At 37.1% G+C, this 25,769-nt stretch overlaps 1 protein-coding gene across 2 annotated transcripts in view; it reads right to left on the reverse strand.

Moving 5' to 3' along the window:
- The window catches only part of SELENBP1 (selenium binding protein 1), a 376,594-nt gene that overhangs the window by 45,081 nt on the left and 305,744 nt on the right, over positions 1–25,769 (reverse strand). For both annotated transcript variants that reach the window (XM_044080630.1, XM_044080631.1), the window contains exons 10-11: positions 13,906–14,027; positions 7,400–7,489 (exon numbers count right to left, since the gene is read on the reverse strand). In XM_044080630.1, coding sequence (XP_043936565.1) covers positions 7,400–7,489; positions 13,906–14,027 — 212 coding nt within the window. The remainder of the gene's footprint in view (positions 1–7,399; positions 7,490–13,905; positions 14,028–25,769) is intronic.

The following is a 25,769-nucleotide window of genomic DNA, read 5'->3' on the forward strand; positions in this document are numbered from 1 at the left end:
TGTCTAAACTAGTACTTGCTTTAATGTAATTTAGTAGTCTATTCTATGCATCAGCTACTCGGTCAGAGACCGAATTAGTGCACTTCTCATTCCTATAGAATCCTCTACATAGGTTATCTGATGATTCTCTAGTACTTTTTGATAACCCCAAACATTCCCAGAGGTAGTTGTTACTAAATGCTCTATATACCTGAATAAGATATCTGTAAGAGACACTGTACAAGGTCAGACATTTTAGTCTTTCATAATAACTTAAATTTTCACATCCATGGATACCCTTAGTATATTTCTATTGTACTCTTTCCACTTTACTCATGCTTGTTTTCTTATAGGGTTTCCATATTGTTATTCCATACTCATGTTTGGGTCTAATGTAACTAACAAACAATGACTTGATTATTTTTGATTTCCTAGACTTTCTAAATCTTTTTATACAACTTATAGTTCTATAAATATCATTAATCAATTGGTTGATATGATTAGAAAAACTCATAGCTGAATCTACCCATATACCCAGGTCCTTAAATGAGTCTACAGTTTCAATCACTCTGTGCTGAATTAAATATTCACCTTTCAATTTATGCCTACCAAATCTCATATGCTTAGTTTTTGATGTATTTATCAGTATATTAGTCTCCTGTGCTGAGATGGTCAATTTAGTTGCTTTTGCAGACGTGCCTTATCTGTAACACATGTAATCAGTTTACCCAATTTCAGGTCATCTGCATATAGACTGTAGAACACCTCAGATGAAAAAGTAAGGTCTGAAAGATACAATCTAAACAAGTAAGGGCCTAGGACAGAGCCCTGTGGGACACCCTGACTGTAACCAAGGATTTCACCTGTCCAGTTGCTGTACGATACTTGTCATGTCCTATTTGTAAGCCATGCAGCTATCCATCTTATCAAGACTACATCAGTACCTAGTTGTACTAATTTATTGATCAGTGTTATGCATATGACCCTGTCAAATGTTGAAGTTAAAGACAATGGCACAGTAGCCACAGAAAAAAAAACTTTTTACAATTTGACAATTGATGAAAAAAAACTATTAGACATCTTAAAAAACAAAAAAGAATGTGAGGATTATAAAGACTGTCAAAGGGGATGGGTTGGTATTATGGATAATTTAATTTAATTTATTCAGTCAAAATGTTAGAATACCTCAACTACATTATGTATTTCTGTACTGCATCTGAAAACAAAGTAAACAGCAAAAGGAACATGTAGTTAACTGATATCAAAAATGAATACAACATCCCAAAAATGACAGTGGAATATTTAAGTGTAAAGAAGCCTTTTATACATTCTGTCTTTGGTATTCCAAAGATTCATAAGAGTATTACTGACCTCCTTTAAGACCCATTGTTGCAGTAGGGGTTTCTCTGACTGAACCCATAGCTAAGTTTATAGAAATTAAATTAAGGAGATTTTTCAAGAAAAAAAACATATCTTAAAAGATTCATGGCATTTTTAGAAGTTATAGGGAAAAGTGAGCATTTAGAAAGCAGTCTTTTTGTAGTGATAGATGTAAAAGATTTGTTTCTTACAATTCCACACAATGAAGGGCTAGAATGGTTCAACAAAGCCCTTTTGAGTGTCAAAGGATATAATCAGGATGTCATCAATATTATTGTGTGGTATGGAAATGGTACCAACAATTTTGTATACTTGAAGGGAAGTATTACAAGCAGACTAAGGGTGTAGCAATGGAAGTGGCAGTAGCCTCCATGTTTGCTAATATAATTTTATGGCAGTGGGAAACCACTAATATAATTTTCCTCACTGTTTGCCGACTTTTCAGTTGAGTTTAGTTTTAGTTTACTTTTAGTTGAACATTACCATTTTCTGGATGATATTTTTATAATATGGAAAGGAGGAATGCAGGAAATGAACAGGTTTTTAGAATATATTCATGGATCAACATCTTTTTTTTAAGTTTACTATGGAGGTGGGTATAGAACAACTTAGTTTTATAGATATAACTATTAGTAAAAACATAGCAAAAAGGAGGTACAAGAGCAACATATATAGAAAACCTACATATTCAAATAGTTTTTTATACCATGACAACAATCATCCAAAATATCAAAAACAAACTTAATCAAAGGACAAATAGTGAGGATGTCAAGACTTGTTTCAGGCTATTATGTTTTTTTGAAAGATGTAATGAAATTGAGGGAAGTGTTTCTAGAAAGGAAATAAACTGCGTCTTTGCTTAATGAAATATATGAAGAAGTGCAAGAAAGAGATTAGAGAAATTTCCCCCTATAATAAAATACCCTGAAAGTGCACAATATTCAAACACAGATGGTAAGAATTACACTGGTTCTATGGCCTTAACATATGGTCATGGTTTTAATGAAATAAAAAAGATCTAGAAAAATAACTGGTTTGGTGTCTTTAGCACGTTGGGACTGATTTCTAAAGTGGGTCTCAGTCCCACAGTAGTATACAGAAAGGGTTAAAATATTTAATCATTTTGAAAAATGGTGTGAGAAGTGAAAAAACATGAAGAAATCTGAATGTAAAAATGAGTAAATGTGGGCGATGTAAGCAGTGTAGATTTATTTTACATGACAAAGACATAACAGTGGGGAATTACCAAAGGTTAATTTCAACAAATGGTAGAGAGAATTGTAACACAAGTGGGATGTTTTACATTGCAACATGTTTAACGTGTCCAGCTTTTTATTGCGGAAAAAATGGAGCATCCATTAAAGAACCACATTTATCACCATGTTTATGCAAGAAAAAAACAGGATGATAGAAATACTGAATTTGTAGAAAAACTAAATGGACTCAATCAACAATTCTTGGGGTTACAAATTAATTATTACTATATTTATTCAGGAATTTTACAGTGTTTTTATTATGAAGAATTCTTAAGGTTAGTTGTTGTTGTTGTATCTTTCGGCTTTTCCCGGTTAGGGGTCGCCACAGCGGAACTCCGGTTCGCTAATGATTGGCAGTAGATTTTTACGTAGCAAGTTGCCAGCCCTGACGCACAACCTTCAACAAAGGTACGCCCATTCACGCATGTTTCCACACAGAAAACGCTTTAGCTGAGAATCGAACAGGACAATGTCTTACTGTGAGGCGACAACGCTACCGCAGCACCACCACCGCAGCATAAGAATTCTTAAGGTTAGTAATTAATTAAATTTTAATCATATAAACAACTAATATGTTTAATTAACCTTTTAAAACGTGCATTTTTAAATAACTTTGGCAGGAAATGACACATTTTTGACTGTGCTGAAGTTCTGTCTTGAACAAGAAGGAAAGGGTTAATTTTGAGTGTGACAGTTGAATTTAGAATCTTGAATAAACTATTGGAGCTGACCCACGAGGATCATTTTCTGTAGTTGAAAAAGGTGATTTAGGGTTGTTGATTTTGATTACTAGTAACATAGTCTCTATAAAACATGAAATTATAGATTTTCAATGCATCAAGATGAGTAAAGGAACTAGCTCCATTTGTAAATTTACAAGCAGTACAATTCCTGCACATATATGTACTAACATTATCAAACATAAGCTTAGTAGAATTTTATTTATAGCACAGCTGTCTCTGCATGTTTTCCTGCAACTCCTATTAAAATAAGAAATAAGCATCTGACCCCCCTCCAAAACAAAAGTTATGCTTTTTCTCCTCTTCCCCCAGTCTTAGCTTTTCTTCAGGTTACCTTTTCTATGCTTACCCTCATTTTCTGCCTTTTTCTATCTCCCCTTTTCCTCGCCAATTCTATAATGAAGTGAGGTCAGCATGCACACAGTACCCAAACTGTGCTATCAGGTACTTTGCTGTATGAGTGTGAAAGCGGGTAGCCTCAGGCATGCTTCCTAACCATTCTCATTAGACTGGTTATAGGAAGGGTTGCAAGTCCAGCCACATTGTTACTGTTCAGTAAGATGGCTGCTGGCTGTAACATGACTGCTATAATTTACTATGCAGACCCCTTCTTGGAATGCTGGATCCATGTCGGTACTAACACTTAACTTAAGTAGTATCAGGCCACATCTGCACTGTTGCAAATGTTTCTGAATATCCCCATTGTCCTTAATTCAGTTAAATCCCTCTTACAACTTCAACACATTTTCTAATTTCTTTTCTTATAGAATTTACAAATTTTGTTGTATTTTGGTTTTGTGCTTTAAACCCTCTCATTGAATTTAATGTATAGCTTTTCTTTCATGCTGTATAAGTTTCATGTTTTCAGAACACACAAAAACACTACATAACTCAACAAACTAACATGACCAGACATTTATGCAGGGGAGGCAAGCCTCCCTGCACCCCCCATGTGGGGGGCTCTGCCCCCCCCTGCTACTTATATATACCAACTCTGAGGTCACACTAACTTGAAAAAACAAAGTAACACAAATCTACTCTTACCTGCCCTACACACTGCCATTGCAAACAGTCATATTTACACTCACTAATAACACACACACATATTACACATGTACAAAAATCACCACATACAACACTTACACACATACACCATCACCTACCTACCCCTAAAACTTCCCACAAACATCTAAACCACAAAAACTTTTATCCAAACCCTTAAAAATGCAACATCTACCTGAATCCCCCAGACATAAATGAACACTGGTTGCCATACTACAACACACTGAACTAAACCTGTTCTGCATTCAGTAAACTGAGATTTGCAAAGTGCACTGTCGAAAAAATGCACTTTCACCATTCTGGTCTTGAAATACTGAAAGTCGAGATTTCAGTATTTCGAGATATAGAACATATATATATATATATATATATATATATATATATATATATGTATATATATATATATAACTCAAGCACTAACAGCATTGAAATATAGCCCCCTAGCAAAATAATAACAACCCTAAATTGTCACATTGCCAAATTCACAAAACATCACTATAAATAACTCTCCAAAACATTTATGCAGGGGCCTTGTTCCCTGCATCCCCCATGTGGGGAGCAAGCTCCCACACCCATAGACATGGAAATATAATATCCATGGTTGTATCAACTCAAAAAAAGAGAGAGATTTCCTTACCATAACAAATCACTGCTACAGCAAAACGAATGAAACAGCAAGCATTTCAACAAACAATCACCCTCTCCAATACCACATGTACCTCAACACACAAACATTCGCCTTCCTCAAATTACCCGATCACAAAATTCAGACCACACATGCATTCAACCTTAATACAGTTGTTGATAATCTGTCAAATGGAACTTTAACTTCTCTCCTTACCTACCTGTTAGCACTGGGGTACCCCAATGCTCAATACTAGGTCCACTTCTCTTCAACATTTTTATTAACCATCTTAATACTGCCAGCACACAAGCCACCCTAATTCAATATGCTGATGACTCTACATTAATCTGCTCTGCAAGGACTCTCTCTCATCTATAGAGTTTAATGCAATAAGCATTCAATTCCATTGATCTTGGCTTACCAACAACCATTTACTATTTAACCCATAAAAAAATATATACTTCAACTATTTTTACCAAAACAATTTTTTCCAGATACCTCTAACTTTGCTATTACTTCTCTGAACAATACCTCAGTTGGTGTGGTTTCACATACAAAACTGTTAGGTGTAACTATTAACAATTATTAGTTTGACCTACATATCAGCAACAACATAAAAAAGTAATCTAAAATTGGGCACAATGTATAGTGTTAAAAAATTCATCTCTAACTCCACAAGAGTAACCCTTGCCACCACCTCTCTTACCCTCCTTCTATATGCTTCACCTATTCTAACCAATCTTCATTCTTTCCTCAAAGCAAAACTTAGTCATTGTTATAATAAAACAGTGAAATTTGCCACAGGACAAGCCCACTACTCTTACCATTGCTCTGTTCTCAATTCCCTAAATTGGCTCAAACTACTCAACGTTCTCACTTTTAATCAACTATCAACTCACAAATTACTGTACCACTCCTCATTTTCACAAACTACATCATCATTACTCCAACACTATACTCCATCTCATGACCTACGTTCCTCTCACAAGTATCTGTTATCTAGTTACAAACCTCAAAGATCTAACGGGGTTAGTCTGTACTCTCACTGTGTTGCCAAATCATGGAATAGCATTCCAGAAGCAGTCAGACTTATACCCACTACTATTCCTTCAAGTCCAGGCTGAAAGAGCATCGAACCCATAACTGGGTCTGCCCCTGCTCCCTGCCGTCTTAGTTCTCTTTTCTATTCCCTTCTTCCTGACTCTTAATAAACTTTCTCGTGATCTGTCCTACTTATCTTCCTGTTTTACCTACGTTCTAGCCTCACCTCACTTTAAATCCTTAACATTCTAATGTCCTTTCTTTATATTCTTACACAAACCTTTCTCTATCGCAGAATCTATGACTGAAAGTTACTACCTAGTTCTCCTGCCAGAAAGAGTATATGGCTTTTACAGCCTATTACTTATTCTGTTATATATTTTTCATGCATCATTATGTAACGTGCATATTAGGAGCCCTGTTCTGTCTTGTATATAATGCATGGTCAACTTTATTGCTTGCCTTATATTTTGCTTATTTTCTTTTATTGTATTCACAAATTGTACTACTTTTTCAATTTATTTTAATTCTGTTTAATGTGTACTGCTAAGATTTTCTCCCAGGGCCTCCGCTGAAAATGGGCCCATACTCAGTCGGACTTTCCCAGTTAACAAATGTCAACTAAATAAATAAACAAATAAATAAGTGCAATCTTTATTTTGGGCATTTGCTAAAAACTGCATACAAAAAGCAAGTTGATATGATCATTATTTGACATTTCCATGTGCAGATATCTTTATATATGTATATATGCATGGGTCCCTATCAGTTCATGGAGTTTTCAGAAACTCAAAATTCATATGGTTGAGACCATATGATTGAGTTTGTGAAAATACAAGGCTTTTGAATAGAGATTGCAGTACAGTGCGTACTGGCAAATTTACCCTTTTCCTCACTGTAGTACGATCTCAGAGTTTGTATATATAATTTGCAGGGGGTTTGGAGGGTGTAGGAGGCCTTGCCCCTTGTAAAAACATAGAAAAAGATAGATGTTTGTGTTGTATTGTGTTTTTTTGATGTTCGAGTTTTCGGAAACTCGATCATATGGTCTTGACAGTACGAATTTCAAGTTTCTGAAAACTCAACTCATCTGACATAGACCCATAATGTATATGCATACATGTGATTAGTTAATATGCATACCAAAAAGGGTTGTTTTCTAACTTGTACAGCAGTTTTAAAGAAGAAACACATCAAATACCATATTAACTATTTATTTATCTCACTAGGAAGTATACTGGAAAAATATCTGTAGTCAGAAACTGTTTATTATCTGCATTTTGCTTTTGTACATGTATAATCTAATTCATTTTCACCTTTATCACCAGGGGTTCTGGTTGACAATTTGGGTCCTCATCCACAACTTTCACATTTCCATCCTTTAGAAGACTTCCTCCGACAAACACCTACATATGAAAAAAACGTTCAAATATCAATCAAGCAACAGGAACTGTACAGGGAGCAGAATACATTCTTTCATATTTGCTTTATATCCTACCTACAGTGTAGTACAAATCGTATCATACCTATAGTGTTACAAAAATGCAAGGAAACTTTACTGAAAATGTTTGTAAAGACTCTGAAACTGAATTATTTCAATATAGCATCCTAATGAAATAATTATGAGCTAATTCTGATTTTATAATGATTAGCCATGTACTAGCAAGATAACATGTGCTTGGTCATACCTTAATGATTTACTTTAATGACTCCATGAAAAGACATCAACTCTTTTGTAATCAACACTTGTACCTATATTCAGAAAATAATGATATCACTTCAATTTTGACAGCTTGTTGTGTCTTTCGGCTTTTCCCGGTTAGGGGTCGCCACAGTGGAACTCTGGTCCGCTAATGATTGGCAGTAGATTTTTACGTGCCAAGTTGCCAGCCCTCACGCACAACCTGCAATGAAGGTACGCCCATTCACGCATGTATCCACACAGAAGACGATGTAGCTGAGAATCTAACAGGACAACGTCTTACTGTGAAGCGACAACACTACCGCAGCACCACCACCGCATTCAATATAAAAAAAATCACTAATCCTCCCTTTGTCATACTGAACAACTCAAAAGCCTCTGCACTTCAGTGAAAGGAGAAAACTCTGAGATAATGTAGACTCAATCTTCTGAACTCCTGTAGTCACCGACTGGTGACTGTACAAAAGAATGTCAATTGGTAGTGGAATGACAACAAACCTTACACCCAATTTTAACATAGTAAGCTATATCTTGCAACTCACCTCAGCTTCACAGTATTGGGTAAAGGACAAAAAGATACAAAGAATACTAGAAAATACATAAAAACAATAAAGTGGCAGCAATGGTACTTAGTGGAGTATGGTGAAGTATGAAAAACAAGTAACAGAATTCTGGTATAAGTGATGAGCACTAGGGGACTCCCCAAGTATTCTGTGATGGCTTGTGAAATTACGTGACCTTGCTGAAACTATTGCATGCAGCAGTTCTTGAAACCACCCTAGAACTTCTGAGTCTCCAGACCTCACGGTAGGAAATGGATAACAATGAAGCATAAGTAATACTGCAGCATATAGTATGGCACTTCAGTAGCATGAATGTGACACTGCTGTAGCTATAAGCAATACTTTTGAAGGGGCAGAGTATAGTAAGAATGGAAGTAGTAAGAAAAGCAAACAGTGAAGTAACAGATTAAAATACAGGTTTACAAAGCATCAGTCGCAATACCTTTCTAAATGTCTACAATCAGTAACATAAACTGTCCATAGAAAAAGAAGGTTGAAAAAATAATAGCCACAGGAAAAGAAATATGGAGAGATAAGTGCTGCCTATTGGCATATAACAATGGGAAATGACAAGTTACATGAAATGTCTCTCAGTAAGTGAAGAGTGAAAAATGTTATTTCTGAAGTGACAAGACAATAAATTGTGACCAAGGACAGTAATTATGGGCTTACTGGATATGAGTCTATATTACTTCAGTGAAAGATGTACTCAATGAATATGTCATCACTCACCAGCCTCCAAAATGAACTTCAGCGAACCGCAGAATTTTTCCCATGGTTCAGAAACACTTGGCCATCCTCTCAACTTTGCCCTTTTCCCCCACTGTAGTGTGATCTCAGAGTTGGTATATATAGTTGGGGGGTGTGGGGGGGCACATCCCCCCACATTCGGGAGTGGGGGGGGGGCAAAGCCCGCCCTTAGATGGATTCCCTTTGGTGTTTTTTGTAGTCCGATACATTTGGTGGGTAAGTAAAAAAAAATTCAGCTGTTCGCTGCAGTTAACTTCGGCAGTTGGTGAGCGATGAAGACGTATTCACTGAATACATCTTTCACTGAAGTAATATAGACCCCCTGGACTTCCATGTAGAAAGGAAGGTCTGAAATAAAAGAAAAAGAGTGATATGTCAGAATGCAAAACATTAAAGTATATTGAACAAAAAAAGAGAGAAACATGGGACAAAACATTCTCTCTGTACTATACACAAAGTATAGAATAGAGTGTGGAGGAATCTCAGACTTCCAGCCTTGGCCTAACACCTTCCTCCGGACATAGGATAACATTAAAGGGATCCCTCACAAACGGATACAGAAAGTCCAGGATACCAGTAATGAACTGAGATAAAAAGCAAGGTTGTCAGAGAAAAACAGGACAGGATTAACAGAACATGTCACATTGAGTGGTATATTCTTTTGGGCTGTAAAAAAGAATAAAAGGAGGATGACAAAGAAAACTCAGAGATTCATAGATAGCTTGGATGAATCATGACAAAGACTGGAAAAGAGGAATGTGATGTTGCTATGTATAAAATGCACATGCAACTGAAAAAAAACATACAAAAACTATATACACATATGCACACACACACATATATTTATGTGTATGTGTGTGTATATCCATATATCAAAAAGGCAAAATGTTGAATTGCAAGTGACCAAATACAACTGCTTAATCAGCTGCCCATCGAAAAAAAAAAAAAAAAAAAAAAAAAAACATATATTTTATTGTATGGGGCAAGCTCCAATGCACCCACAATATGGGGGGGGGGGGTACTATGCCCCAACCCACCTTGCTAACTATATTTACCAACTCCAAGGCTGAACTACACTAGGAAAAGGACAAAGTTCCCAGCCATTTAAGTGTAAATGAATATGTTCCTTGAAATCCTCCTAGCCTGTTCTACACAAAAACTCTCATGAAAATATTGAGCTAAATAATTAATTGTTTAGCTTAATGTTTTTATGGAAATACATGAACATAAACCATGGAATGAATATAAAATTGTGATATGACTGTCAAAAGAAGAAAAAGACAGCTTGTGCAGTTCAGGACTGATGACTTGAGCATAGCAGACATTTGAACAGACAACACAGACATAACTCACACCTTCTTCCTCCTAATTTTAGTTTCCTACTGATATTCTTACATCCTTAAATATGGAGGGGGCTTCATAAAGGTTACCACAAAGTGTAGACTACATCTACACTTAGCGTACTCTTTCTGAGTGACTAGAAAGTACAAAAAATGTGGTAGGGATGTTCTTGAATACAGATCACTTAGTGTAAGTGTTAATGCATCTGGCCCATACAGCTGAAAGCACTGTTTAAAAAAGTTATTCAGGGGGTACTAGAATGGGGGGGTGGGAGCTTTGGTGGATTTAGAAGCTGAAAACATCCCAGTGGTACATTTGGAAAATGTCATACATGTTTCTGGTTCAGTGGAGATTTGCAATCTGTAATGTAATGGGGGGGGGGGGGGGGCTTTGTTTCAGCAATGCAAAATGCACAGATACAAGCAAGGTTGGGAAATGGTCATTCTAAAACCTCCTGTAAGTGAGGTGCAGGGTATGTGAAACCATTTCTGGTTTGATTGTAATTTAAGAGGAGGAGGGGGATACAGGAAGGAAGGGACAGGTGTTGTATCTGAGAGCGGCACAGAAATAGTGAAAAAACAAACAGTAAGTGCATTAAAATGTTGTTAAGACACATAGGGGAGCAAATGAGAGGGGATATAGAGATTGTCAATTGTTAATACAATTTAAACAAAAATAAATTGAAATGCTGTAAGTGGATGTGGGTGGTGGGCAAGAAGAAGGACTTATGTCTAAGAAAGACAAAAAATCATCCACTACAAAAGAAGAAAGTTAGACAAAATCTAACTTAGTCTAGCTGACTAGGTTTGCAGATGACTTGATACAGATTCGTAATTGTCTAGACATAGTAAAACCTTGCTGAGTCTAACTATGGTGGTTGCCAAAAAAGCAATTGCTAGAAAATGGAAATCAAAGTCTAAACCTACTGTACAAGAAGTAGTGAATATAGTAACAGAGATAAAACAACTGGAAGTGAGATCTTTAGAAAAGGGTAGGAGCAAATTACATAGAAAAACTAGGAACTGGGAACAATACATGCAGAACAATGTTTTGGATGAGAAATGAGGTATAAGGAAAGGCAGGAATTGAATAAACTTTGTAATGTTTGATCGACACTAACTTGATAGGTTATGAGTGATGTATAATGCTTGCAAGTGAAAATATGTCAACATGGTTTGTTTTCATTTATATAAATGTATGATTGCCTATGTCATAAGTGATAATGTAATAAAGATGTTTCTTGTTTAAAAAAATGAAGCATTCCAAACTGGTAATGACTGGCTTCTACCCAGAAATGTAGATACATATTGGACTTTCTGACTGTCTTGATGTGGCTCTAGGCCGGATGTTTAGAGGTTCAAAGGGCACATCCTGTCTTCCTCTCACAGACATAGAAGGATGGGCTGCAGGATGGCTGCCTGAAAGGTCTCTTTTAGAATGTTTTTGGCCACTTAAGTCTAGGGTTGGCCTGATATCTATTGCTTTGAAAACAAAACATAACAAAAATGGAATAATAACCTAACAGCTTCTGGTCTGGTTTATGGTCCGGTAAGACATCTTGGATTATTCTTTTTTTCTAGAAAGTTCAAAACCTTTTTCTTTGCTAGAGTTTAATAGGTGGGATATCAGGCAAGGGCAGGTAGTGCACTGGGATGGTTGTGAATTGGGAATTTATTCCCTGGAAATTACTTATTCTATTCAATTGTTCTGCATTTTCTCAAGGTGTACAGGTAAGTAAATGGACAGATTGCACCCTAAAATGCCTCCAAGGTGGGACAGTTTGGAAAGGTCTCAGGGGTTTGGCACCTATTCCACTGAGGAAAGACTACAGCTCCCCTATTGCTTCCATTTGTCCCTTCCTCTTGCTGGATGACTGTTCTGAAAGTTGTTATGAAAATGCTGGTTCATTCAAGACCCTTAATTTTGTTGTTGCCTGCCATGCCTAAGGCAAAACTGATATAGCCGTCACTGTCTCTGTTTCAGGTATTGAACATTCACACCAAGCACAGTTAGGGTTTACTTTACTTTTCCATATTATCCAGATGTATTTTGACACTGTGTCTAAAAAGGGAGAGAACTATGAAAGGGGAAGTTAAAAAAGGTGGCTTGGTATCTTTTATAAAATCCATTAACTGGAGTGATCACAATGGTCTGAAAGGCCTCCTGCAGAGTCTTCTGTGGAGACGATGCTTGGTCATCGAGCCATCCCTAACTTTGCCTCATCTTTAGGTTTATCTCAAACTTGGTGCAATGGGGGGGGGGGGGGATTCTGCACTCTCCTGGTCTTTTTTTTATGTCTGGGATAGGTGACTTAGATGGTAAGACGGCATGCTTCTTCTTGCACATGTGCTTCCTGATTCAGAGTCAATAATGGCAAGGGAATAGAGGAGGATGAGGAGACGTGATGACATCTAGAAGCCATTGAAAGACCCTACTCAGGGCTTTCAGGTCTGCTATTCTGCTGTTGCTTTACAAGTGGTATGGCCAGCGGCTCAAGCAAAGAAACATCTTCCATCGGAAGAGGGGACAGCACTGGGGCTGGGGTAGATGATGAGTGAAGTACATGCAGAACTGCCTGCACTGATGGCACTCATACTGGCAATGATGTCATGCTTGGTAGCAAGGGGAGGCCAAGAGTACTGGGGCTGGCATCAGTGCTGACATGCTAAATGCCAAGCTCAACATATAAATGTACAGACAGACAGACACACACACATACTGAAATGCATACTTGCATTTCTGTCATAAAAACTTAGTCATAGGAATAAGAAAGCAAAAGAATATTACAATTGTTTTAAAAATTAATGTCTCCACTCTTCCAAGAAACTTCTTGTAAAGTCTTACATCTGGCACTTGCTTAAACAAGATTAAAATAGCAACTTCCGGAGTGGATGAGTAAAGTCTTTCGGCTTTTCCCAGTTAGAGGTCGCCACAGCAGAACTCTGGACTGCTAATGATTGGCAGTGGATTTTACAGTGCCGAGTTGCCAGCCCGATGTCCAACTTTCAAAGAAGGCACACCCATTCACGCACGCACCTACCTGCATATCTTTAAACGTCATATGACTGTGGGAAGAACACGCAGACTCCACACAGAAGGCGTTCCAGCCAAAAATTGAATGGGAGAACCTCTTGCTGTGAGGCGACAACACTAACCTCTGCACCACTGTGGCCCTATAAGGGTATATTAAATTTAAGGCACATGGAAAACTTAAGAAATTTGTTGATTTTTGGATGATGTCAATTAAATGTACTGGAGCAGATCAGCTAATTCTTTTCTTTATAGTTACTTTCCCTTTCTGAAAAACGTAACAGTTGCAAATGGGGCTGGATTTGGGAAGTCTGTTCTAGAATTCCATGTGAACAAATCATTGTGCCATAAAATTAGCATTTACCGTACAAAAAACAAGTCCAGCAATATGTGTTAAAATGGAATTGTTCAAAGTATAACTGAATTGCAGTCTTACCTGTCCAACTAGTTTGGGGTTACAGGGGTCAGAAATGTCATACTGGCGGATGTCTCCATGCAGCCAGTTACTGAAATATAAGAAGCGATCACAAAGGGATATCAGGATATCTGTAGTCAGACCTGCAGAAAAAAATTGCAAAGTAATGAATGACACCAAGTCAGGCATTAATAATCTAGAAGACACAATTTCCTACCTTTCCACAAGGTCTCTGATGATATTTTATGCATTACAACAGGTGCTGATGAAGCACAGTAATTTCACTTTACATGATTTTCTTGACAGCATATCAATGTTGCTAAATGTTATATCCTTAAGAAACTCAGATTCATTACACGTTACACACCACCCAGATTGTTACCATGTACCAAGGTGCTGGTTGCCACTTTGCATTTTGCATCTTTGCCTGAAATAACAACTGCCACTGTCAGTAAAGGCTTAGCTGTACATGCTGTTTATTTTTGAATTAGCAAACACACTTGTTATAGTCTATTTGTTAGCATCTGTTAACACCTTGCTTATGCATACACTTAATACCCTGGATAAAGGCATGATCAATGAACAGAGAGAAAACAGACATTTATGTGAAAAATGACGGCTTACTGTTGGTATTTCTTAAGGTACTGTTTTAGACACAATACTGTACTTCATTTAAATATGACAGCAACCACCTGAGACATGGATGCTTAAAGTGAAACAAAAAAAAAAATACTGTAAAGGCAAGAGATGTTGCATGCAGCAAACACTAGGCTTACCAAACAACTCAAAAGTTCAGTGAAAAAACATTATCTCAACAGTGCTTTTTAGGAATCTCCTGTTCTTAACAAGATCTATGTAACGATGCCCACAAGTTGTCAAAACTCAATGTACCATCTATATAGCCACTATCCCATACCCTTTTTTAACAAAGAAACCAAAAATTTCTAGAGGACTCAATAAATGCCATTGTTTCATTAAAAATTTGAACAAACATTCCTTCTAAAATTATCTCAGGTTCAACAAATATTTCTATTGTAAGGCAAACTGTCACGGGCAAAGCCCTTCTGTAGCACCAGAACATCCTCTTTCTACTAAGGATTAACTTTTTGCCAAGCACACCAACAAGTAAAGATATTCTTTTGTTGATTACTACTCAGATAACAAAAATTAAAGAAACTAAAGGATAAGACCTGGCTTACGTTAAAAAATAGGTCCAGTGCTACGAATCTCAGGAATAAGTTTAAACACAAAACAAAACAGCAACGGCTGTTATGTATAGGATGAAACTCACAACTGAACTGAGTAATCCAAGAATATCTAGAAATAAATTGTCTTTTTCCACTCCTGAATAGCATCATAATCTTTGATGTCATAATACGATTCTCTCACACTTTTATTTCATCAGCTATTTGCAGTACTCCATACTTTTGTCATTTTTTACTGTCAACACTTCTCCTAGATCAGAAACAAAACGGAGAGTCCGATGAAGTCAATGCTAGTTGATGAAAGCACTTAATCGTGTCTATTAAAGTTTTTTTCTTTGGGCTAACACTGGTGTGTGGAATGGTGCATTTTGTTCATTATTCCTTCTCCTAGATCCCCAGGCATGGAATTTACCTCTGATCTGACTGCTTAACAAATTTTAATTTTCAGTACTTAGAATATATTTTATAAATTTATTTGCACAATTCATTACATTTCACAGGAAACCAGTCTCTGATTATCTGTAATCATTATTTCCATAAAACGTTTTACCATTGTCATAAGTTTCCTATTCTATCATGACTTTAACATGAACTTTTCTCAGGTCCATTTCCCTGATCTCTGCTAACTAGCCTCAATAATTCCTCTTGCAAAGATTGGCAAGTCTTCATGTCCAGACAATTATAAACTATTATCCCCATCCAAAAGAATCTTCTCAAGAATGCAGATGCCTTACAAGTGAACAAGCATTCAGACACATTAGCTTTTCTGTGAAAATAAGCATGAACTGTTACCTAGCCATTATGTTCTGACTGCTCTCCTATCTTGTACAAATGCAGTATTTGAAAAAATATGGGTTATGGAGTAATTATACAAGATTTCATCAAAGATCTTTCAAAAGGTTTCAGTTCAGTTTCTCATTCTTGTCTCCTTGATGACTTACTTAAATATGGAATCTATCCTACTGGCCCTGAATAGTCTTTCAGAAGGTAGGTACTTTAATGTTCTAGTGTGGTCAGCACCATATATGCCAAATCTTTTGGCTTCTAACATACCTTGGGGCACCAGATTAGGACCCTTGCTGTTAATCATATTTGTAAACTCACTTACTCGTGGTCATTCCAGGCTTAATACCATCTTCTGTGATGATTTATTATTGCTCACCTCAGACTTCTTCAGTTTAATCCTTTGGCATTAGTCTCACAGGCAAGGCCTGTCTGAGGCCCATAACTGGTTCTACAGAAAATAATTTATGGCAAACTTCAACAAAACAAAGGAAATGTTTGGCACTGCAGCCAAATTTAGGTTTATATCAGAATACTGAAATAAATCCTCATGTCCACAAGACAAAAGCAGAGCTACATTTCACTGGAATCCTTACTCCAGTTTTCTAATAGCAGTGATTTTTGCAATATAAATGCTGCCTGGCTGAAAGGAAAAATGCAGTATCTCTACCTTTTCACTTCCAAACCTATGCCTTAAAAAAGACTTCCCCATGCTTCGAATGAAATACATCACCCCCATTCTCACTGCCTCATCTATTTCTGTCAGTTACAGTACCTCACTGCTGACTAATTGACAGTCTCTGTTCAGTCCCATCTTATCACATGTTCTCTGGAATTTTAGTATTGTAACCTTAATCACTGCCCATCACTTGTTCGAAATTTTCACTCTCTGTTACAACCAGGCTACTTCATTCATATGCCTCCATTCAGCATATCCTATGTCCATCCCATTATAAACTATCCAGTGGTAGCAAAGTATTTTCTATTAAAGCGGCAACATTCTGAAATAAGATTACCTTCCAAACTTTACCCCCTTTTTCCCTAATCATCCTTTGCTACGGAGTTAGGAAGTTTGTGTAATGGTTAAGGTGCTTACCTTAGAAACACAAGGTGCAGGGTTTGATTCTGACATGGGATAATTGGCTAGGCTTAAAATAGCCCATAAGGGCAGTTAGCCTAGTACTATAAGGGTTGGGAGGGTGGCCTAATGGTTAAGGTGTTTGCCTTACAAGCACAAGGTACAGGGTTTAAATCTCACAGGGGATAACTGGCTAGGCTTAAAATAGCTCACAAGGGCAGTTAGCCTAGTACTAACCTATGAACCTTCAGGCATTTAGGCACATCCTAAATTTGCAAACATTGCAACTTGTCAGAGATTTGGGATGCATGGCTAGGCTTAAAAAGGCCCTTGTGATTGTTAACTTACTAAACATCTATGAAACCTATGAACCTATTTTGACAAAGTGACTTGACAAGGAACTGCATTTCGGGCTAATTCTTCTTCTCTCATATAATGATTGATTTTATATTGTGAATTTTTTTTTTTTTGTGATTTGTTGTATTTTTATATATTTTACATGCTGATATATGTAACACGACTGAAATTTACAAAATCAAGATTAGCATACCGAAAATGCATAACAACAAAAAAGCCAATGAGAACAATACCCAAAATATTGCATAGCAGGATAGTATGCCTAGATTGTTCACAGTATGGTGCATGATGTATAACATCCACCAGTGTTTACTGTATGTTCGTCCTACATAGGTATGCTGTACTGCTATACAATATTTTGGGTCTCGATTATGAAAGTTTTGATCATGTGTTAACTCAGTCTTGCAAAATAGACAGAAATATTATATATATATATATATATATATATATATATATATATATATATATATATATATATATGGATCTACTTTACATTACTGAAAATCCAGAAAACCGAAGACAAAATGGTCGAGACCACAATAATGAAACTTAGAATACCGAACTGTGTCTATTTTCCCAGGGCGAGGAAACACTTGCCCAAAACTATATTACAACACATCATACCATCTAAACCCACCTAGTTGGGGGGGGCTACACCCCCTACTCTACACTAACTAAATATACCAACTCCAGGATTGCACTACAGTGAGGAAAATGGCATTATTCCCCACATTGGGCAAGTGTTTGTTTGCCCTGGGAAAAAAGACGTGGTTTGGTATTCTATGTTCGTGACTGTTTCTTCGGTTTTCTGGACTTTTGGTAATGTAAACTAGATATATATTTATAGATACACACACACACACACACACACACACACAAACACATGTGTGCACACAAACACACACACTCACGCTCACACATATATATATATATATATATATATATATATATATATATATATATATATATATATATATAAGCTGACACTTGGAGAACAGTTTGCATCAAACAGCTAGCCTTATTCATACCTTTGAAAAACAGCTACTATTAGGATCAGGCCTTCTTTGTGTATTAACACTGACCACATGAATTGGAAGACCTAGCTTTATATGGAATGATGGAGGCACTTCTAGTGATATCTCCAGCATTAGGATACAAATGAAATAATGACCCTGTCTGCATAAATTGTAGGAATATTTATTTTTAAGTGTTCCACAATTAAAAAATGTATACAATTGTGTAAGCAAAAACAATATTCCACCACAAATAGAAAAAAAACCTACCCAATACAACAAAACTACAACTATTTAAATAATTTACCTACTGGTTTAGACAGAAGTTATGTCTGAATTTAAAACTGAGCATTCTGTTCCAGGAATCAGTTTCAATTGTTTACTACTGGAATTATCACTTTCCCTCAGCTGTCGCACTTGCACTTTGCCATACGTAAGTACATTAGGGTAAATACCCCTGTTATAGATTAATTCAGTATATGCATACAACATTCTGGTGATTGTGATTTAAAGTAGAAGGCTTGAAAGGTCTTGGGAGGGCCACAGTGTGTTCTGAATGTTGGTCACTGCTAAATATTCTGCATGCTTACTAAGAATTCTTATAAAGCACTGCTCATAACTCACTCGTTTATTTCTCTCTAAAATGTTGAAATAAGGCAGTGCAGGGACCATTGTGATTGGATTTTCACAGAAAACATGCCCTGCTCGTCATGCATCCATTGAATTTATTTTCTTATTAATATGTAGTGATTCCAAGGGGATATATCCCCAGTTGCTGGTTAGCTTATCATACTTTTCTGGAAGTTGTAATTCACTTAGTAAGAAGCCATCAAGGTGGGATAGGATTATGATTTTGTAGGAAATTTACTCTTACTTCTGGGCCTCTGCTTTAATCTTCTGCTATGCAGACAAATTGAAAAATGCACCTGAATGCTCAATAACTACTCCTACCCAGTAGACATGGATACATGCCAGAAGACAATGCATCAGTGAGCTGGAAGTCATCATTACAACATTCATCTTGACAATTAATGATAAGTGTAGGAGTCTATTTATATGAACTAACACAAAAGATCCTGCCATTGTGTATATAAGTTGGATGCAAGAATATTTTCATATCAGGTGAAACAGCAATGCAAACATTTTTGAGTTTTGAGTCTAACAGCAAATGGATAAAGCGTGGACTAAGGGTGAGACAGCTTCTTGGCTACAATATTCTCCAATAGTAAAAGGGTTTTCCCAGCACTGACATGTATACGCACTATAGCAGAGAAGTTTATAAAGATCATTCAGAAGGAGGCTGAGTCAAGTAACAAGTGACACTATTACTAATCCTTTACAAACGTCAGAACCCTTGTTTGGATATGGACACAGTCCCAGCTGTATATGTGTTTAGACAACTGAAAAGTTCCGACTAACTGCTAAACTGCCAGTAAAAACAAAGAGGATAAGAGTGGGAAGCCCCACTTCATACTCTAGTATTAAATGAAAAGAGAGAACAAGGTATGGTTCACAATAAACCTCACCATCAAGTCATTGTATAATACTGCATGGCCCCTGTAAATTCTACCAGAAAATTATGGTAATGTAGGACTCTCCTCAGAGGCAATTTCATTATAGGGATAAAAAAGATCTCCTCAAAATCTGTTAAGAAAGCTGTATTTGAGACATCAAGCTGTATACAAGTTCTGAAACAAGTTAATGACCTCTGATGACATGCACTTACTTTACATTTGTTTGGTATGAAAAACAAGATGCAATAATCCTGTGCAAGTCTGCCCTTTAACCGCAGTTAATGCTATACACATAGTTCATCTTAATTACTGTCTTCCTCTTTCTATTTATCCCATGCCCCCTAGAATGTTGACTTCCCTCTAGCCTATCCATTCTGGAAGTCTGTGGGATCCCACTGAAGGAGCACTATCACAGAACTGTGGTGCAGCTGGTCCCTACAATTTGCTGCCTGTGCTCCCTCCTCCCGTCATTCCTTCCTTTACACGATTGTTTCACATCTTCCTGATGTGATCTTATACTTCAGAGTGCTGCCACAAAGTGACTGAAATCATAATGTAGTACTAGTTTCAGCAAAGGGCTTTCCTGTTGCAGTGGGTTGTCACAAAATGACAGACATCTTGATGCAGATCTGGTTCTGCACAGGCCTTTGTTGTTAGTGTACAGTCGCATACTGACAGACACTGTAATGTAGCATTAGTTCTATGCAGCACTTTGCAATTACTGAGTGTTATCAATAAGAGATTACATCATAATGCAGTGTTGGTTCTGCACAGGGCTTTGTTGTTACAGTGTAGAGTCAGATACTGACAGACACTGTAATGTAGCATTAGTTCTGTGCACTACTTTACAATTACAGGGTGTTATCAATAAGAGATAGACATCATAATGCATTGTTGGTTCTCCACAGGGCTTTGTTGTAACAGTGTACAGTCACATACTGACAGACACTGATGTAGCATTAGTTCTGTGCAGCACTTTGCAATTACTGAGTGTTATCAATAAGAGATTGACATCATAATGCAGTGTTGGTTCTGCACAGGCCTTTGCTGTTACAGTGTACAGTCACATACTGACAGACACTGTAATGTAACATTAGTTCTGTGCAGCACTTTACAATTACAGAGTGTTAGCAATAAGAGATTGACATCATAATGCAGTGTTGCTTCTGCAGTGCTGTCACAACCTATAATTACAACGTTGTAGTAGTTCTGCAGAGGGCTTTAGTATTACAGAATGTCATCACAAAGTGATTTGACACCATAATGCCATGGTAGATTTTGCAAAGAGCTTTTTACAGTGTACAGTCATATACTGACACACACTGTAATGTAGCATTAGTTCTGTGCAGCACTTTACAATTACAGAGTGTTATCAATAAGAGATTGACATCATAATGCAGTGTTGGTTCTGCACAGGGCTTTGTTGTTACAGTGTAGAGTCAGATACTGACAGACACTGTAATGTAGCATTAGTTCTGTGCACTACTTTACAATTACAGAGTGTTATCAATAAGAGATAGACATCATAATGCATTGTTGGTTCTCCACAGGGCTTTGTTGTAACAGTGTACAGTCACATACTGACAGACACTGATGTAGCATTAGTTCTGTGCAGCACTTTACAATTACAGAGTGTTATCAATAAGAGATTGACATCATAATGCAGTGTTGGTTCTGCACGGGGCTTTGTTGTTACAGTGTACAGTCACATACTGACAGACACTGTAATGTAGCATTAGTTCTGTGCAGCACTTTACAATTACAGAGTGTTATCAATAAGAGATTGACATTATAATGCAGTGTTGGTTCTACACAGGCCTTAGATTTTGCAAAGAGCTTCGTTGCTAAACCTTGTTGCCACAAAGAGACTTAGAGATCACAAAAATACATTGTAATTCACTTATAGTTCTGCACATCTTTTTTGTTACAGAGTGTCATGGAAAAGTGGTTTAAATATCATAATTAAATAGCAGTTCTGCACAGGGTTTTGTTATTACCGAATGTTGTCACAAGGTGAGTTAGAGATCATAATACAGTGCTGTTTCTGAACAGAGCCTACTGTTTTATAGTTTGTCACAAAGGGACAACATCAAAATGCAGTAATAGTTCCCCACGTCAAGCAGAGTACCTGTTTACTCCTTTTTAAGTGCAACCTGGATAACTGGATGGGAAACAGAAAATACATCCCTGGGATTCCAGCAGTGTCCCTGCTGGACAGGAGCATCAGGTGCTGACTTGGCTAAACATCGGCTAAACTTTTGGCTAGGCTTATAAGGGCTTCAGGACCAATGGCCTAGTAAAGTTCTGTGATCCTATGGGCAGGGCTTTGTTGTCACAGATTGCTGGCACAAAGTGACTTATACATCACAGTACAGTACTAATTCTGGGCAGGGCTTTGGAGTTTCATAGGGCTGTTACAAGGTGAATGGCATCATAATGCACTGCTAGCTTTGCTCATGGCTTTGTAATTACAGAGTGTTCCCACAATATGACTTGGGCATTATAATACATTTCTAGTTTGTCACAGGCTTTGCTATTTCAGAGGCTGTCCCAGCTAGTTCTGCACAGGTCGTTCTTGATAAAAAAAATGTTGCCGCAAAGTGTTTTAGAGATCATAATACAATACTACTTAAACACTTGGCATTACTGAGGCATAGTGAGATCATAAATTGACTCAGCCATCATAATATTGAGCTAGTTCTGCACAGAGATTTGTTGTTACACAGTGTTACCACAAAGTGAGTTATGCATAACGCAAGTCCTAGTCCTGCCAGGGCTTGTGATAAGGACATTTCCCTGGTGATGGTGAGGCAGGTTGCTGTTAACTTTGGAAATGGCAAGCTGGATCTGTCTGATGTTAAGTGTGGTGATGTCCAAGAAAATATTAATTCCACCCAGTTAGGGCATATCAAAAAAATCCCCTGCATGCAGGACTAGCATATGTGATGTTTTAGAGTGTTGTCACAAAATGACTTGGATATTGTAGTGCTGTTCTCTTTCTGCACACGGCTTGTTACAGACTGTTGTCAGGAAGTGACTTAAACATCATAATGCAGCACATGTTCTGCACAGGGCTTTGTTACTACAGAGTTTTGACACAGAGCAACTGATCTCATATTGCAGTACTATTTCTACCCAGACCATAGGTGTTTTGGAGAGTTGTTATGAAGTGGCTTAGACATCATAATGCCATACTACTTTTGCATAGGGGTTTGTTCTTGCAGAGTGTTTGTACAAAGTTATTTATACAATATAATATAATACTAGTTCTGCATTGGGTGTTTGTTGTTACAGGGTGTTGCCAAATATGAGCTAGGCATCATAATTCATTACTAATAATGTCTACTTGTTTGTTGTTACAGAGAGTAGTCACAAAGTGTCATTAGACATCACAATGCAATACTATTTGTGCTCAGGGCTTTGTTGTTACAGTGTGTTCTCTCATAGTGGCTGTCAATATAACGTAGTACGCCTATACAGAGTTTGCTGTTTCTCAGTGCTGTCTTAAAGTGACTGATATAGTAATGCAGTTCTAATTCTGTACAGGCTTTGTTGTTACAGTATATTGTAACAAAGTGACAGACATTGTAATGCAGTACACTTCTGCACAGGCCTTTGTCATATCAGATGTTCTCACAGAGAGACTTAGAAGAGATCATATTAAAATACTAGCTCTGCAACGGGCTTTATTTTTATAGAGTGTTGTCACAAAATGTCTGACTTCATAATATAGCACTGATTTCTCATATGGCTTTTCTGCAAGTGATGTCACAAACTGATTTAGACATCACAATGTAGTACTAATTCTGTATAAGGTTTTGTTGTTACAGCATGCTTACACAAAGTGATTTAACACATCATAGGACTTCCTTAGTTCTGCAGAGGACTTTTTTGATACAGACTGATTTCAAAAAGTAACTTATACATCATAATACAGTACTAGTTCTTCAGAGGGCCCTGTTGTTACAAACTGTTATAACTGTTATTGTGTCATTTCTGAGCATTGTCACAAAGTAACTGAAATAATATAGAGCAGGATCTGCAGAGGGCAGTGTGTTATCACAGAATGACTTAAGACTTTATAATGCAGAACTAGCTCTGCATGGGATTTGTTGTTGCTGTCCCTAACAGATCATAATGTAGTATTAGTCCTGCCCAATGGTTTGTTGTTACAATACTATCACAAAGTGAATTAGACATTATAATACAGAACACGTCCTGCCCAATGGTTTGTTCCTACACAATAGTATCACAAAATGACTTAGACATTATAATGTAGTATTTTTCCTGCACAATGGTTTGTTGTTACACAGTACTATCACAAAGTGACTTATAGACATTATAATGCAGTACTAGTTTCATAGAAAGTGTTGTTAATACACAGTACTATCACAAAGTGGCTTAGGCATTATAATCCAGTACTAGTCCTGCACAATGTTTTGTTATTACGCAGTACTATCACAAAGTGACTTACACATTATAATGAAGTACAAGTCCTGCACAATGTTTTGTTATTACACTGTACTCTAACAAAGTGACTTAGACATTGTAATGCAGTATTTGTCCTGCACAGTGCTATCACAAAATGACTTAGATATTGCATTGAAGTACTAGTGCTGCACAGGCACTGCTGTTACATAGTATTGGCACAAAGTGACTGAAATCGTAATGCAGTACAAGTTCTACATGGGGCTGCATTGTTAGAAAGTGCTATCACAAGCTGGCTTAGATATCATAATGCAGTAATAGTTATGTTGTTACAGTATGTTGTCACAAAGTGACTTAGACATCACAACACTTTACTACTTATGCAAATGATTTTCTTGTTACAGACTGCCCTCTGTGGGATTAGTTACACATGACTGCATAGTGGACATTTTTGTCAATCTCCTTCTGATACCCATTCCGTATAGAGGGAAGTATAGCAGGAAGTAATCCTCAGTTAAACAGGTGTTGTAGAGAAAAAGGGCTACAATGAGATGCAAAATGTGTGGTATTATCACATTTCAGTAAACAGTTCCCTCACCATACAGTACAGCCAATAACTCACTCCAAAATGATAATGAGGCAGAGATCATGGAGCACAGATCAATATCTTCAGCTACATTGACTGCCATTTAACAGGGATGGTCAGAAAATATTTGTATTTAGTTCATACATCTAAAGATGTATCATCTAGATCAAAGGAAATTATTTTCCCTCTCTATGCAGCCCCAATTAATCCAATTATGAGTAAAACATCTCTATTGGGATGTACCTTTCTAGACATATTAAGCAAATGGACACCCATTCCAAGATACACCTTTCTAGACATACTAAGCAAGTGGACAGTCCTTAGAGGCTCCTAACCAAGATAATTGCTGCCATAAATCCTTGAGCTAACAGGAAAGGCTGGAAGTGCTACCTCTGTACTAAGTTTCCTATAGGCCTTGTGGAGTGGTATATGCCCCTGCATTATGTACCATGACGGAAACCATTCATCTTGGTCTCCTCTGTCTTTGAAAGTCAAATAACTCCACTAATATTACAACTATGGACGTAAGTCTCTACCTGCATATAATTACAACATGCTGCTGAGGAGACAGGTATCCATCAACTACCTGACCTTTACAATAGACTTTCCCTGTAAGATAAACAAAGACACCCTAGCATCCTTCAGATTAACGTGGGTTGTCAGATGGATAATTTCTATAGAACTGACCTGCTTTCACCTAATTGTGGGGTGGGGGCTTTACACGATGGAGTGTATTGGCAAGGAATACATGGTCTAGTGACTCACTTGCCTTGTATACCCTATGATTCTATTAACATAATACATATTGGTTCTGTAAAGGGCTTCATTGTTTCACAGATTGTTGTAAAGTAACTGAGATCGTAATGCAGTACTACTTCTTGACAAAGATTTAGTATTTCAGAGTGTTATCACAGCTGACAT

The sequence above is a fragment of the Protopterus annectens genome, chromosome 8.part0 (assembly GCF_019279795.1).
Source record: "Protopterus annectens isolate FY-2018-M chromosome 8.part0, PAN1.0, whole genome shotgun sequence".
NCBI lineage: Eukaryota > Metazoa > Chordata > Ceratodontiformes > Protopteridae > Protopterus > Protopterus annectens.